Raw genomic sequence first — 15,642 nt, 5'->3', positions numbered from 1 at the left:
CCTTAGGCAGAGGCATCCTTAGGCGTTTAACTGAAGGACTTCCCGTCCTAGGGTCCCGTCCACCTCTCACCTTGGTGGTCCATGGTTGCGTCTGCGTGCACCCCAGGGGGCGTGTCTTATTGTCGCAATGGGGAGGGGCGGCGCTGCCAGTGGTGGGACGCTTCCCAGGCTCCAGTCAGGCCTCTCAGCACGGAGCCCACGCTGGGCCCAGTGCCAGAACGCCGGGTCGATGCACAGGAGGGGGTGCAGTTCGTGCTTCATTCGCACGGAGCAAGCGCACGCTCTGTGTCCAGCCGTGACCTGGGCACCGGACGCAGCAGGGAGCAGACAGACCAAGTGCCCTGGCCTTGTGTGTAGTGGACAAGACACAGACAAAAGACGTGAAAACAGCACATCTTTTTAAATTAAATTTATTAGGGCGGCACCGGTTGATGATGACATTATGTAAGTTTCAGGTGTGCGTCTTTATGGCCTGAGCTCTCTGTGCTCCACTGTGCGCGCCGCCCAAAGCCCAGTCCGCTCAGTCACAGTGTGTCCGACCCTCTCCGTCCTCCTGTCCTCCCCCAGCCCTCTCCCCTCTCGTCCCTCCGCTGTCGTCCGTGTCTGTGAGTTTCTTCGTTTGTTGCTGTACACGGTTCTTGTTCTCTCCTGACTTACTGCCCTTAGCAGTGTTCTCACGGTCCACCCATGTGGTCACAAGTGGCAGTATTCCGTCTTTTCTCGTGGCTGTGTGCCACGTTGTCTCTACCCTTCAGAGGCCACAGATCGTGGCCGTGTCTTGGCCACAATGAATAAGTAACGTGGCGGTGAACACAGGGTCCGTATATCTTCATGTGCCTGAGTGTTCTCAGGTTTTGCTGGGAAATAGATACCCTGAAGAGGGGTGGCGGGGTCGTGTGGCAGCTTGTTCTTAATTGTTTGAGGAACGTGCACGCTGGTTTCCACAGTGGCTGCCCCCACTTACGTCCCCACCGGCGGTGTGCGAGGGCCCCTTCTCTTCCCTCCTCTTCAGCGCCCGTGATTTCTGTCTGGTTGGTAACAGCCACTCCAACAGGTGTGAGTGGCACCTCGTTGTGGCTTTGATTTGCAGGTCCCTTGTAGCTGGTGAAACTGAGCATCGTTCCAGGTAGCTGTTGTCCACCTGTATGTCTTTGGAAAATTGTTCAGGTTCTCTGCCCATATTTTAATCAGGTGTTTTGCTGGTGGTGAGTTGCACGAGTTCTTTGTTTTGTGGATAGTAGCCTTTTATTGGAGTTACCATTTGCAAATACCTTCTCCCATTCGGTTGGTTGCCTTTTTTGTTTCGTTGGTGGTTTCTTTCGCTGTGCGGAGGCTTTTTAGGTTGATACGGTCGCATTTATTTTCTCTTTTACTTCCCTTGCCTTCGGGGAGGGAGGTGACGTTCATAAAAACTTCTCTGAGACCAAGGTCCAAAAGTGATAAGGAATCTTACACTCAGGACTAAAATAAAGCCAAGGAGAAGAATAGAATGTGTACTGGGGAAATGGAGGAGGTGAGGAAGCGGGCCATGAGGAGACACCGGAAAAGAGCATTACAGGCAGGGGGCACAGCGCGTGCAAAGGCCCCCGGGCCGGACTGTGCTTGGCATGTTGGAGGAGCAGAGAAGGCCCACGTGGCTGGGGCTGAGTGAACACTGGGGGGAGAGGGAGCAGCTGAGGGCAGGGAGGGGACAGGGCAGGTTGTGTGGGGCCTGTGGGCCACGGGGAGGACTTGAGCTTTTGTAGGCACTGGAGGTATGGGACCTGACGCTTGCTCACCGGCGCTCCCTGGCTGCTGTGGGGAGAACAGCCTGGGGGCGTCACCAGCGGGCTGGAGGGACCAGGGCAGAAGTGACGCTTGTGCACTCCCAGGGCGATGATGGCGTGGACTGTGGTGACCACCATGAGGAGGGTGAGAAGTGGGCAGGTTTTTTATTTGTTTCAAGTTCTTTTAAAAATTGAGTTTCTAGAGTGAGAGGAAGGGTGAGAGAGAGACATCGATTTGTTGCTCCACTTATTTATGCCTTTACTGGTTGATTCTCGTAATGTGTCCCCTGACCGGGAATCAAACCTGCAACCTTGGTGTATCGAGACGACGCTCTAACCAGCTGAGCTGCCTGGCCGGGGCTGGCGTAGGCTTTGAAGGCCATCCAGTGTTGGCTGGTGTGTCGGGTGTGTAGGAGCCGAGTCCAGGGTGGCTTTTTAAGTTCTGTCAGAGCACCTGGAAGGGAGGAACGACTGTCAGCTGAGGTGCAGGGAGCAGAGTGGGGAAGGAAGTTGGGGCACAGTGTTGGCCGCATTGTGTGGGACAGATGTGACACCTTCGTGTGGACACCCCCCTGCGTCCAGGGGGCAGGTGGACACCCGCATCACTCAGGGGCGCGGTGGTCTGGGGGGGGTGTCGGCTGTCCTCTGCATGGGCTGCGGTGCCAGGCGGTCTCCCTATTGCCCCCAGAACGGCTCCAGCGAGAAGCGTGAGGTCCGCCAGTTCCAGTTCACGGCGTGGCCGGACCACGGGGTGCCCGAGTACCCGACCCCGTTCCTGGCTTTTCTGCGGAGAGTCAAGACCTGCAACCCCCCTGATGCTGGCCCCGTCGTGGTCCACTGCAGGTATGCTGGCCCCTGTCCTCTGCACCCGGCTCCCGCCTGCACCTCGCTCTCCCCGTTCCTCTCCCGAGGGGTGCCTGATCGCCGCACCTGTCCCCGCAGCGCTGGCGTGGGCCGCACAGGCTGCTTCATCGTCATCGATGCCATGCTGGAGCGGATCAAGCCGGAGAAGACGGTGGACGTGTACGGCCACGTGACACTCATGCGGTCCCAGCGCAACTACATGGTGCAGACCGAGGACCAGTACAGCTTCATCCACGAGGCGCTGCTGGAGGCCGTGGGCTGCGGCAACACCGAGGTGCCCGCCCGCAGCCTCTACGCCTACATCCAGAAGCTGGCCCAGGTGGAGCCCGGCGAGCATGTCACGGGCATGGAACTCGAGTTCAAGGTGGGAAAGGGTGTGGAGGCTGCTGTGGGTGGGTGCCTGGGTGGTGCCGGGGCTGAGGAGCGGGAGGCTGAGGCCGCCCCTGATGCCGGGGACCAGGAGTAGGGGGCAGCATTCCCCTGCTTGCTGTCCTGCTGTTTGCACTCTGGCTGGAGGCTGTTCGGATGGCAGCCCCTGCTCCTCGTCCCCACAGCGGCTGGCCAACTCCAAAGCCCACACATCCCGCTTCATCAGCGCCAATCTGCCTTGTAACAAGTTCAAGAACCGCCTGGTAAACATCATGCCATACGAGAGCACACGGGTCTGCCTGCAGCCCATCCGGGGCGTGGAGGGCTCCGACTACATCAACGCCAGCTCTATCGACGGCTACAGGTACCTCGCCTCTGCCTGGCAAGACTGGGGCCCCTGAGTGTCCCAGCCTTGTCCCCAGGCGGCCTCCGTTCTTGCTTGGGAGACAAAGCCGCACAGCCTCTGCCTGCCCCATGCAGGCACAGTTGAGGAGGGGGAACCTTCCCTTGTGTTTCTCTGAGGTCTCCTGTCTGCAGTGGGCTTCCGTCTTACATGTCCGTGGTCGTCAAATCTGAGCAGTTCCTCCCTGGGGGAAGTTTGAAACTGTCTCGGGACGTTTTTGGTCGTCGTGATTTGCATGTGTTGGGCAGTGGCTACTACCGGATATGGTGGGTGGAGGCCAGGGATTTTGCCCAGAACAATACCTCATCACAAAGGACGACACAGCCGTGGGTGCCAGCAGTGCTGATGCTGAGAAACCATGGCCAGGGAGGGCATTCAGGTGGAGGTGCCGCCTGCGCCAAGTACTGAAAGTCGTTCACCAGCACTCGAGGGAGGTGGGGCGGGGAGGCAGGGAGGCGGGGAGGTTGGAGGGCAGTTGTGCGAGTTGGAACACAGCCTGAGGCTGACGGCTTCCCAGTGCTAAGTGGGGCTGTTGGGAGTGCCAAATGAGACTGGGGGAGGGGGAGGCAGTCCCCTGGTGAGCCCTAACCACAAAGGCAGGTGCAGGGCAGGTGTAGCTCTGTGGCTACGCCTGACCCTCCAGGCAGCATGAGCCAGCTCCAGGCCTGGGCCTGGGCCTCCCCTGAGCCCTGGACTCACCCACCCCACCCCGCAGGCAGCAGAAGGCCTACATTGCCACACAGGGGCCGCTGGCAGAAACCACGGAGGACTTCTGGCGCATGCTGTGGGAGAACAACTCGACCATCGTGGTGATGCTGACCAAGCTGCGGGAGATGGGCCGGGTATGCAGGGCCCCAGGAGGGCAGGGCAGGGGCCCAGGGGGCTCGGACACGCTGACCACAGACTCTATCCCCTTAACAGGAAAAATGTCACCAGTACTGGCCAGCAGAGCGATCCGCCCGCTACCAGTACTTCGTGGTGGATCCGATGGCAGAATATAATATGCCACAGTACATCCTGCGGGAGTTTAAGGTCACAGACGCCCGGGTGAGTGTGGGGATGGATTGGCAGCAGGGCTGGAACCCAGATGGGGCCCCATGTTTCCCTGGTGACCGGAAGATGGCTTCACTAGCTGGGGTAGAAGCAAAGGCCCAGGGACAGGAATAAGCATGGGGGGTTGGCAGGGAAAAGAGTGAGTTGACCAATCATTCCTACTACCAAGTAGATGGAAGAGAGGACCATGTCCCTGTGCTGACCCCGTGGTGTCCCCACTGGAGCACATGTAACCCACTCACTAGGGTGCGTGGCTCAAGGGGCTCCCGTACAAGGGTCTGAGCGGGTGTCCCCTGGAAGCAGCAGCCTGTGGAGGGTGGTGTTAGAGGGCTGGAGAGGAAGTTTGGTGGGTTGGTGGTGCTGGGTGGTGGAGGCTGGAGCCAGGGAGTGGAGAAAGGTCCTGAGGGGGGGGGGGGGTCGGGTGGTGGAGAGTGGCGCCGTGGGCAGGGGAGAGGGGAGAGCAGCGTGGGTGGTGTCCGCTGATGCCTATGTAGTAGAGGGCGGCGGCCATGGGGGGAGAGTAGGTATTAGATGGCGATCGATGAGACTGACACTGGAAGGCGGCCCTGGTGGGTGACAGAGGGACCAAGCTGGTGGAAGAAGAGGTTGGGAGAAGGCTGTCGAGGTGTTGCCAGTGGCTGGGGGAATGAACCCCGTCACGGGCCCTAGTGTCGGGGGTGTGAGATGCCGCCATTGGATGGCTGGGACGTGGGGCTGAGGATCGGTGGGGCGGGGCAGTGAGCAAGCATGTGCCAGCTGGGAGGAAGGTGGGTTTGGAGAAGGGGCCGCATGGGTGACAGGCTGTGTAGGGCTAGTCCTGCAGGCCGGTGAGGGTGGTGTTTGTCATCGAGGGACAGAGGAAGGGGAAATTGGAGAAGAGCCGGGGGATGTTGGAGAGAAAATCGATGGAAAATGACAAATAACTTCGAAAAGTGGAGAGCACGGAGCGTTCAATGGGAGTAGATGGCGCTGTAGCTGGGACGAGATGGGAACATGGGGCTGGGGGTGGAGCACGGAGGCCCTCAGGGCGGGGGCACCACCGGGCAGCCCCGCGTTGCTGTAGAGGAGGTGCCTGGAGAAGGCAGCGGTGGCTGGAGGAGGGTGGAGGCAGAAGCGGGCAATGTTCTCCTGGGGGTGAAGGGCGGTGCCTGACCAGTGATGGGTCGTGAAGAAGGGAAGACAGCAGAGTCTGATGTGGCGGCCCAGCTGGGCCGTGGGAAGACAGGGTGGGCGAGGAGGGTGACCGAGTGGCGAGGCTGGAGACAGTCAGTGGCAGGTGATGGTGTTGGATGGTCAAGGATTATGCGCTGCCAGGGGTGGGTGGTGAGATAGGAGCTGAGGGTGTTGGGTGGTGCCCTTAGGGGGGAGAGGCTGGTGAGTGCAGTTGTCCCCACTTCCCTGTGGGGACTGGGTTCCAACCCCCCAGCGGATGCCTGCAGCGGCGGCGGATAGCGCTGAGCCCTGAGCATCCCACGTCTCTCCTGTGGTCTCTCCTGTGCGTGTGCGAGCGGCTGCAGAACAGCTGCAGCAGGGCTGCAGTAGAAGTGACGTGCATGGTTTGGGGGCCGAGGGAAGGAAACCAGCGTCCCTGGAACACGAGCGCTGTGATGCTGCCACCATGGCGGCTGCTTGTGACTGACTCGGGGACGTCTCCAGCACGGGCACGCCGGACAGAGGGCTGACGCACGTGCTGGGCGGGACGGAGCAGGGTGGCGTGGGATTTTATCACGTTACTCAGAACGTCACACCACCATTTAAAATTCAGTAAATGGAAAATTCCAGAAATAAACAGTTCATGTTTCAGACCGTGGTTGACTGCAGAACTGAAACCATGGAAAGCGAAACCGCGGATGGTGGGGACGGCCATCATCAGCGGTGGGCGGTGGGTGGTGGGAGGTGAGGGGCTGGGCGGCACGGGTGGGAAATGGCGTGTAGGCGATGGCGGCCAGTGGGGGGAGGGGGCGCCGTGTGGGTGGTGCTGCCAGGTGGGGGACAGTGCTGAGTAGAGTGGTGAGTGGTGGATGGCAGCCCTGTGGGATGGTGGGGGCACGTGGGGGCACATGGCGCCGTTGGGTGGCAAAGCATCAAGGGCAATGGTGTGGGTGGCGCTCTGGGACAGCAGGGTGCAGGCTGCCTGAGGCCGTGGAGGTGGGGGAAGGTGCAGGACGTGGCCTGGTGGTTGTGGTGGATGGGATCGGAGATGTGGAGAGAGGACCACTGGGTGGTGGGGGGTGGACGGTGGCCATGTGAGACGGTGGCGTAGGATGGTGACAGCAGAACGCGGTGGAGGAGGGTGGCGCTGGTGGTGAGGCTGGAGGGTAGATTGCAGGCTGGCAGGGACGGAACCCAGCCGTGACCACCACTGACCTCGTTCGTGAGCAAGGCTGGGCTCTTCCTTCCAGGACGGCCAGTCCCGGACTGTTCGCCAGTTCCAGTTCACGGACTGGCCGGAACAGGGCGTGCCAAAGTCGGGGGAGGGCTTCATCGACTTCATTGGCCAAGTGCACAAGACCAAGGAACAGTTCGGCCAGGACGGCCCCATCTCCGTCCACTGCAGGTGAGCTGCTCCCTGGGCCCCAGGCCGTTTCCTGGCTGGGGAGGCTGAGGCCCGAGGAGGATGACCATCAGCCTCAGGCATTCCAGTCTGGGATACTTTCATGCCTGGGGAGTGGGGGCTCGAGATGCCCTGCACCTGAGCTGCCGCCTCCCTCCTGCAGTGCTGGCGTGGGCAGGACCGGCGTCTTCATCACGCTCAGCATCGTGCTGGAAAGGATGCGGTACGAAGGTGTGGTGGACATCTTCCAGACGGTGAAGATGCTGCGGACCCAGAGGCCGGCCATGGTGCAGACGGAGGTGAGGAGGGGCGGGGAGAGGCTGGCCTCACAACTGTCGAGGGAGCCCCAGTCGCCCCTCTGTGACGTGGGCTCACGAGTAGGTGGGCGTCAGTGCCTCCTGCTCTGGGCTGGAAGGGGATTAGTGAGCTCTTTGACAAAGAGTAGATTAAGTCCAGAGCTGAGAAGTGTCCCTTGGATTAGATGGGGAGGGGTCCATTCTAGTCCCAAAGTCACAGCAAGTTCATGGCTCAGCCAAGACCGTAACACAGGCACAGAGTCTAAGCCCCACCACTGGCCGGGCGGGTCTTCCCCACCGTCGCATTCACGATGGCCTAGGAACAGGGTCCTCCCTCTGCTGTCTCTGAAGAGACAGAGTTGGTGTCACCGACTCCTGGCCTGGGGGAGCGTGTGCAGGGGACGACTGGGCAGCCACCTCTTTGTGTACAACCTGTAGGCAGAGAGAGGACAGGGCACTTGGGGTGGAGAGTCTGTGCGACCGACACACCCCAGGCTGCGGAGCCTGGCTGCCATGGCGGCCGTGGGGAGCCGACAGGCGTCAGAGCGAAGCACCCACAGCCCATCCCTGCCCTTCCCACAGGACGAGTACCAGTTCTGCTACCAGGCGGCTCTGGAGTACCTGGGAAGCTTTGACCACTATGCAACCTAAAGCCATGGTCACCCCGGCCCAACTCCGCCGGCTCCGGATGCCTCTCTCTGCCTGGGCCAGGGGGCCCCTGGAGGCCTGGACCCCTGATGGCGGAGGCGGCGGCATTTCTGTGGGGTCTCTGGGAATGACTCGGCCCCCCCGGCAACCACCCGGCACCAGCCGCCGCCTTGAAATACTTGCCACATTCCTCGTTCCCTTCCAATTCCAAAACGAGCAGTTCCGGGGTGGGGGGTGGGGGGGTGGAGAGCAAATGGGGGTTTTCCCCAGAACCAGAGGAGGGCGGGGCCGAGGCCCCTCCCCGCCCCCAGGGGGTTTTCCAGCCCTGCAGCAGCTCCGGGCTGGAGGGGCCAGAATTCAGCTCTTTGTTTTTCATACTCCCCGTAACTATCCAGTGACATTTCTTTTTTTTTAAATAGCTTATTTTTTTTCCAATTTTTTTAAAAGAAGAAACAAAAAAAAGTGACTTACCAGTCAACGAACTTAAAAAGAAAAATGTTGCTTATTCCTGTTCCCGTCACAGTCTATTTTTTCACCGTAGAACGTTCTTGTGTGGTGGCCGTGTCTGCTCCGACAGCTGTCCCTGTGGCCAGCTTTTTCTTTTTCCTGCCATCAGAAGCTGTGCCTCACTCAAGAATAGGATGTCCTTTTGCTCCTGTTTTTTTTCTTTTTTTCTTTTTTCTTGTTTCTTTGTTTAATGATTAAATTCTCAGACATATCATGGGCGGTTCCGAGGGTGGGGCAGTGGAGGGCGGGCACCAGGATGGCGGGCGGCCTCCCTGCAGCCTGAGCCCCCCTCTCGCCCCTGAGGAGGGAGAAGGGACAGAACAGGAGATTCCGCCTCTCCAGGGAAGAGAGGCTGGGTGCTGCCCCCGGTCAGGGAGCCTTTCCCCTGGGACTACGGGGCAAAAGCAGAAAGGACGGCACCCCCCACCCCCGAGCAAGTGAGCTTTTCTCTTTGTACGAGAGCAGACCTGCTGTTGCTCTACACTGTTTATTCAAACGGAAGCAGCTGGGTGGCTTTCCCACCTCTGTGTATGTAGATAAATCAACTTTGTATTAAAGGAAGATGGTCTGAGCCCGGTCGTCGGTGGCGTCTTTGTCGTGCCCCTGTCCGTCCCATCGTCCTGGGGCTGGCAGGGGTCTGGACAGCTGTCTCCTCCTTCTGTCCCGAGACAGTCGGGTGAGGAGGGGGGCCCAGAGAGGCGGGGCTGCTGGTCCCAGAGCGCTCAGTGTCTAAGGGGCCCTGCTGGGATCGGAACCCAAGTTCTGCCTTTACAGGGGCTGCCTCATTGACAGTAGTTATTATTGTTGGCTGTGCTGGGACCACCACTGAGCATCTGCCAGGAGCCAGCTCTCTGAGATGGACGTCATCAGCCCCATTTACAGATGAGGGAACTGAGGCTCAGAGAGGGGCCAGAACCAACCCAGAGCCACATGCACTTTGGAATGGGGCCGGGATTCACACCCTGGTCAGTCTCAGCCACAGCCATGCCGCCTTCTCGGGAAGGGCCGGTGAGGGAGCTGAGTTTACTGGACGAAGCATTGGGTTAGGGGCCTGTGCCCACCCAGGGAGTGGACCCCTGCTCAAAGCCAGAGTCAGACCCCGGGGGGTGGAGGGCGAGCCATTTCCTGTCTCTATTCGAAGGAGCCAGAGATGGGATGGGATGAAAGGTCCCCGACCCCATGGTCACAGAGGCTCCAGGGGGGAGAGGGGTGGTCTTAGGACAGGGGCCCATCCCAGGAGGATGGGGGCACCCCCCTCAGAACCCATCAGATCCAGTAGTCAAAAATGCACACATATAGAAGCCGAGACTAATACCATTAATAAACTTAGTCAAATGAGTTGATCGAACCCTATATTCTCAACCCCCAAATTCTCAAACACACACGGACCATTTATGTAAAAACTTGGCATTTAGAAAATCCAGCAGTAGACATCTTTACAAATTCCAAGAAACAAATCTGAGATAAAATAACCCGATCTTGGCACCAAGAAGGAGATTCTGCGATGAAGTCTGCCACCCCAAAAAGGCCTGGAGTGGAGAATGTTAAAACACATTTCCAGATAAAGCACGGGTTTAAAGAAGAAACAGGAAGAAGCATATCGTGTAATGGGGCCTGCGCATCGCAGCTGGAGAGGTGCCCGAGGAAGACCTGTAACCTTGGACACGCTGACTGGAAAACAGACTCAGAAATTCACGGAGCTTAAGACAAATGGACCAAACTTCCAATTCAAATAACCAGGAAGTAATAGAATAAATCCTAATAAAAAAGAAGAAGAAAGGCGAAAGTGGAAACTAACAGCACTTTCGAGATTCCGTGGTGTGAACAGAATTAAAAGCATTTAGCTCCTGACTTCTGGATGCAGTGAGGAAGGGAGAGGTGCCCTCTTCTCACTGACAGAGACACAACGTGCACAGAAAGCCAGACTCTGATAAGAGGGTCCAACCTTTTGGCGTCCCTGGGCCACACATTAAATACACAAACACAAAAATGAAAAAATCTAAATGTTTTAAGTAAATTTACAAGTTTGTGTTGAGCCACATTCATAGCCATCCTGGGCCACGTGTGGCCTGTGGGCTGCGGGTTAGACACCCCTGCGGAGTCCGTCCTAAGCTTGGTCCACTCCGCCCAGAGAACGCCCACTCAGTCCTCAAAGCCCCTCTGGGCTCCTAAGCCCATGAGGCTGAAGTGTCCAACCAGGACGTACCTCGCCCTCCGTACTGGAACGGGATGCAGAGGATCTTCAGGTGAAGTTAATATGTGTGACACTCAGTTCTGTGGCTCAGCCCGTGAGATGCTCCTGGCCTGGTTGGGAGTAGGTGGTGGCAGGCAGGGATTTACCTGAGGGCTTCCTGGAAGAGGACGGCCCTAAGGAATTGTCTTATCCTACAGCCATGGCCACAAGACACTATCTCCAGGGGCCTTGGCCTGCCACAGGACACCACGACCACCCTGGTTCACTGAGCAGCTGTGCGTGCTCACCCCATGCCATCTCAGTCCTGACAATGGGCAGAGAAGGAATGGGCTCCGAGAGGTCAGGTCTCCCACCCCAGATGACGCAGATGGCAAGTCATAGCGCTGGAAGCGGGCCCAGGCCTGCCTGCTTCCCGTGGCCACAGTGAGACAGTGCAAGGTGTCTGTGGGCTCTGCCTGCCTGTGGTCAGGATCAGCCACACACCACAGCCCGGGCTGGGAAGGACGGCGCTGAGGGCAGAGCCCCCACCATCACCGTGGCTCTGAAAGCGCTGTGGTGGTGTTCAGTGCAAATGCCCTAAATCCACACTTGGTCTCTAACAGCATCGCTTGCACGTGTTCAAAGCAAACACCCACGAGGAGGAGTGGAAAGAGAAACACATTGGTGCTGGGGACGGAACCTACCTCAGGAACAGGAAGAGCGAGTCGTCAAGATAAAGGCCGTGGGGAGATGAATAGTGCAAACTTGACCAGATAGATATGCACAGGACTTTGTCCCCAGCAAACAGAGGATGCATGTTCTGTCCAAACATGGCTCGCACAGGAACGGAAGCTGTGTTAGGTCATAAAGGAAAGCTGAACAGTCACACTTACTAGCCACAGCGCAATAACATTATATAAACCAATGGCAGCCAGCTCCCGGAGTCCACATGATGGGCGGTGTTAAATGATGAATGAAAGGTGAGTCACGTGAAGGTATAAAGTACTTGGAACTGAATGATGCGACCGCCCCAAGTAAAAACCAGCAGGACGCCACTGAAGATGTCACATCAATTTAAGGTCAAGTGCATGTATGAGGGGAGGAAGATCATGGAATATAAATGAAACAAACAGCCAAGGACGTACTTAGAGGCAAATATGTAGCCTTATGTGAGTGGAACTAAAGCTAGTCAAAGCTATCAACTGAGCATCCATGACAAAAAGAACGAACGCAAGGTAGGCCAAGGGAAAACAGCAAGACAATCGGAAATTAATAAATGGAAAACTATGGCAGCGCCAGGAAAAAAACAACGTAGTAGGAATCTGGCTCTTTGGCCCTGGGTGGGGGGCTCAGATGGTGGCAGCATCATCCTGTACACCAAAAGTTTGCAGGTTCGATCCCCAGTCAGGGCACAAACCTGGTTGTGGTTTTGATGTTTTTTTCTCTCTCAACCTCCTCTCTCTGAAATCAATGAACATATCCTTGGGTAAGAAGGTTTTTTTTAAGCTGGATCTTCAGAAACACCCCTAACAGAGGCAGGCCTTTGGCAGGAAGACAGAAGCACAGACGACATTAGAGATGATGGGGAGCCAACTACCCTTACGGAGGGGAGGGGTTAAGGGGGGGTGCAAGTTTGTACCATTAAATCTATAAAAGAATAAAATACAAAAAAGTTTAAGAATAAAATTAAATCGAGTCCTTAAAAAGTGATTTAACCTTAGAAATTACTGAAATGATGGCCAAAGAACTATCCCCCGTACAAAACACCTTCCCAGGTGGTTTTTCAGGCGAGTTTTGCCAAATCTTCAAGGAAGAGGTGATTTGCAGCGTTTATACACTATGTCAGCTTACAGGGGAACACAGATGCTGCCCAAACTGTAGGACTGTCTGAGGTGGGGCTGCGCATCCCGCTTCGTGTCTAGATGCAAAGGGCTAAGAAAACGCCAATGGTGCGAATCTGGCATCTCAGTAAAAGGATCAGTAACACAATGGGGAAGGAGTCAGGCAATGCAAGAACGCTGGAAAATTACTCAGACTAGAGGAGTAAGTTGCTACTTTGGAGAGCAAGTTGAGAGTAAGAAGTTGAAGATATACATGTTTTGTTTTGTTTTTGAGGGGGACGGGAGGGAGAAAGGGAGAGAAACGTGGGTGCAAGAGAGAAACGTGCACCAGTTGCCTTGTGCACACACAACGATGGGACAAAGTCGCAACCCAGGCAAGTGCCCTGACCGGGAACCAAACCGGCGACCTTTCAGTTTGTGCGACAACACCCAACCAACTGAGCCACACAGGCCGGGGCGAAGATGTACCTTTTCGACTCAGTTCCAGTCTGAGATACAACTTGCGTGGACTCTCGCAGAGGTGCCCAAGGGGATGTACACAGTAATCCAGAGAGGGAGTGTTCGTTAAAAAAATGAGAGAAAGAGAAAAAGCACCAACTATAATACATTTTTATTGTAAACAAAAAATTTAATTGGAACCAATTTTTTATTTTATAAAAAAAATGGGACCGACGTAAATGTCCCCCAGCAGGGAAATGTGTGGAGAGTCCTGTCAGACCTGCGGTGGAGTATGTCCGGAGTGCACACAAAGCAGTCAGAGCTCTCCCGCGGCACGAGCGAGTCTCAAAAACACCGGCCACACCAGGCAGGCGGCAAGAAGAAAAGGTCATGTACTTTCATTATAAAACATTTTAAACACATAAAGCAATATGTAGTAGTTAGGAGTAAACAGATAAGGAGCAAATATATAAAATCTCATCTGTACGGCAACATTACCAGAAGCAACCTACAGATTCAATGCAAACCCTGTCAAAGCCACAACCATCATTGTTTCAGAAATGGCCAAGCTGATCTCAGGTTCAGATGACATTGCAAGGGACCCAGAATAGACGGCACAGTCTTGAAATCGAACAGTAACTTTGGAGGACTCACGCTTCCTAATTTCAAAACTAGTGGTAATCAAAACACGGTGGGACTTCCAGTCAATATGGCGGCACAGGCAGACATGGCTCACCGCCTCCCACAACCACATCAAAATCACAACTAAAACATAGAAAAGCCATCACTCAGAACTGTCAGGAATCGAGCTGAATGGAAGTGTGACAACTACAAAATTAAAGAAACCACATCCATCCAGACAGGTAGGAGGGGCACAGGCATGGAATGGGCTGGTCCCTCACCCACGTGTGGTGGATGAAAATTCAGGAGGGATATCTCAGGAGTGAGGAGTCCCAGCCCCACACCAGGCCCCCCAGCCTAGGGTTCCAGTGTCAGGAAGATAAGTCCCCACAACTTCTGGCTGCAAAAACCAGTGGAGATTGAATCAGTAGAAGAAACTCCTGGAGCCCCAAGCAGTTCCTCTTACAGAACCCACACACTGGACTCACTGAGACTCACTCCCTCTGAGCTGCAGCACCAGGGTAGCAGCTCGAAAGGCGCCAGTGGCACACAGGGAGAAACTGAAGTGGCTGGCATCAAGGCGAGCAGAGGTCACTGTCTTTTTTCTGAGCCCGCCCTCCCCCCAGCTGGCAAGCTGGAGCCTATCTGAGACTCCATCAACCTAGCTGACGTTGTTTGCCCAGCCCTAGATTTCCCTAGAAACTCTGCCCCACCCACCTACGGGCCCACTCAAGCTGCTTTTCCACATGAATGGCTGGTCTTGGCTCTTGTTTCACAACTTCCTAAACCCCCTCAAACAAGCAACAACTGGCCTCAGTGAGCCCCAGGCCCAGCACTGGCAGCAGCCAGCGTAGATTCACAAATTGGCTTTGCCTGGGAATCTCCAAGCCCAGCACAATTAGCGGCCATCTCAGATTGCTTTATAACTCAGGAAGGGTGGCCCTGGGCAGAACACAGGTAGGGGCTGACCTTGGCCTGCACCACCCAGAAATTCCAGAGCCTGCACACCCAGTGGGCACCTACAGACCACGTCAGAGCATCACCACCCTGCCCCTGCACAGCTGGTCCTCCACAGAGGGCAGAGGTTAGTTGTCAATGGTCAGTCCTTGCAGCTGATTGGCTTGGGTAAATCCCTCCCATTGATCTGCCAACAGCAACCAACACTCAACTACAAGAGGAGGGTGTACTCAGCCCACAGAGGGTGCACCTTGAGTACCCAGCTTGGGTGATAGGGGAGGCTGTGCCATTGGACCCTAAAGGATACCTACTACATCAGGCCACACCACCAAGACACAGAGTCAGAGCAGCTCCATCTCATACATAGAAACAAACACAGGGAGGCTGCCAAAATGAGAAGAGTCAAATAGGTAGTTACAGAATAGCCGTGGGGATGTAAACTACAGTACAGGAAACGGAGTAGCTGAAGAACTTACACGCATGACCCAAGGACATGAACAATGATGGGATTGCCTGAGGGAGTGGGGGTGCTTTTGAGGGGGGAAAGGGATAAAAATCAGGACAACTGTAATAGCATAATCAATAAAATATAATTAAAAGTTTAAAAGCACTGTGATACTGGCACAAGGATAGACATACAGATTAGTAGGACAGAGTTGCGAGACCAGAAATAAACCCTCACATCTATGACGATTGACTTTTGACAAGGGTGCCAGGCCGCCCTGTGAGGAAGGAACGGTCTCTGACAAGTGGGGGGGCAGTCGGCCGTCCACATGCAAAAGGAGGAAATTGGACCCTTGCCTCACATCACATACGAAATTAACTCAAAATGTATTGGAGACAAATGTAAGAGCTAAATGATAAAACTAGAAGAATTCATCAGTAAACAGATCCAGGGCCCGAGCTCCCCCTGGGCAGGAGGGAGGGGTGCGGCGCGAAGGGCACAGGTAAACCGGCGAGATGTGTAGTGTTTTGCTTTCCAGGTTGGGTGGGAAGGATAGGTGTCCACTGCACCTTTATAGCACTCTTGCACACCTGGAGTAATAGATACTAAATCTGCCCATGGAAAAAGGGAGAAATATCACCTCCCAGCATTTGACTAAAAAAATAAGTGCTTTGTGACTTGGTAAGTTAACTTGATAATGTGGGAAC

General features: G+C 55.7%; 1 protein-coding gene across 16 annotated transcripts in view; it reads left to right on the top strand.

The window, feature by feature from the left end:
- Positions 1–9,032, top strand: part of PTPRS (protein tyrosine phosphatase receptor type S) — a 95,987-nt gene extending 86,955 nt beyond the window's left edge. For all 16 annotated transcript variants that reach the window (XM_053910964.1, XM_053910962.1, XM_053910958.1 and 13 more), the window contains 8 exons: positions 2,455–2,609; positions 2,709–2,994; positions 3,185–3,363; positions 4,118–4,244; positions 4,324–4,449; positions 6,858–7,012; positions 7,173–7,308; positions 7,888–9,032. In XM_053910964.1, coding sequence (XP_053766939.1) covers positions 2,455–2,609; positions 2,709–2,994; positions 3,185–3,363; positions 4,118–4,244; positions 4,324–4,449; positions 6,858–7,012; positions 7,173–7,308; positions 7,888–7,956 — 1,233 coding nt within the window. In that variant the 3' untranslated portion in view covers positions 7,957–9,032. The remainder of the gene's footprint in view (positions 1–2,454; positions 2,610–2,708; positions 2,995–3,184; positions 3,364–4,117; positions 4,245–4,323; positions 4,450–6,857; positions 7,013–7,172; positions 7,309–7,887) is intronic.
- The last annotated feature ends 6,610 nt before the right edge of the window (positions 9,033–15,642 follow it).

The sequence above is a fragment of the Desmodus rotundus genome, chromosome 9 (assembly GCF_022682495.2).
Source record: "Desmodus rotundus isolate HL8 chromosome 9, HLdesRot8A.1, whole genome shotgun sequence".
Lineage (NCBI taxonomy): Eukaryota > Metazoa > Chordata > Mammalia > Chiroptera > Phyllostomidae > Desmodus > Desmodus rotundus.
The sequence above is the reverse complement of the archived record's forward strand: the minus strand, read 5'-3'. Positions and strand labels throughout refer to the sequence as shown.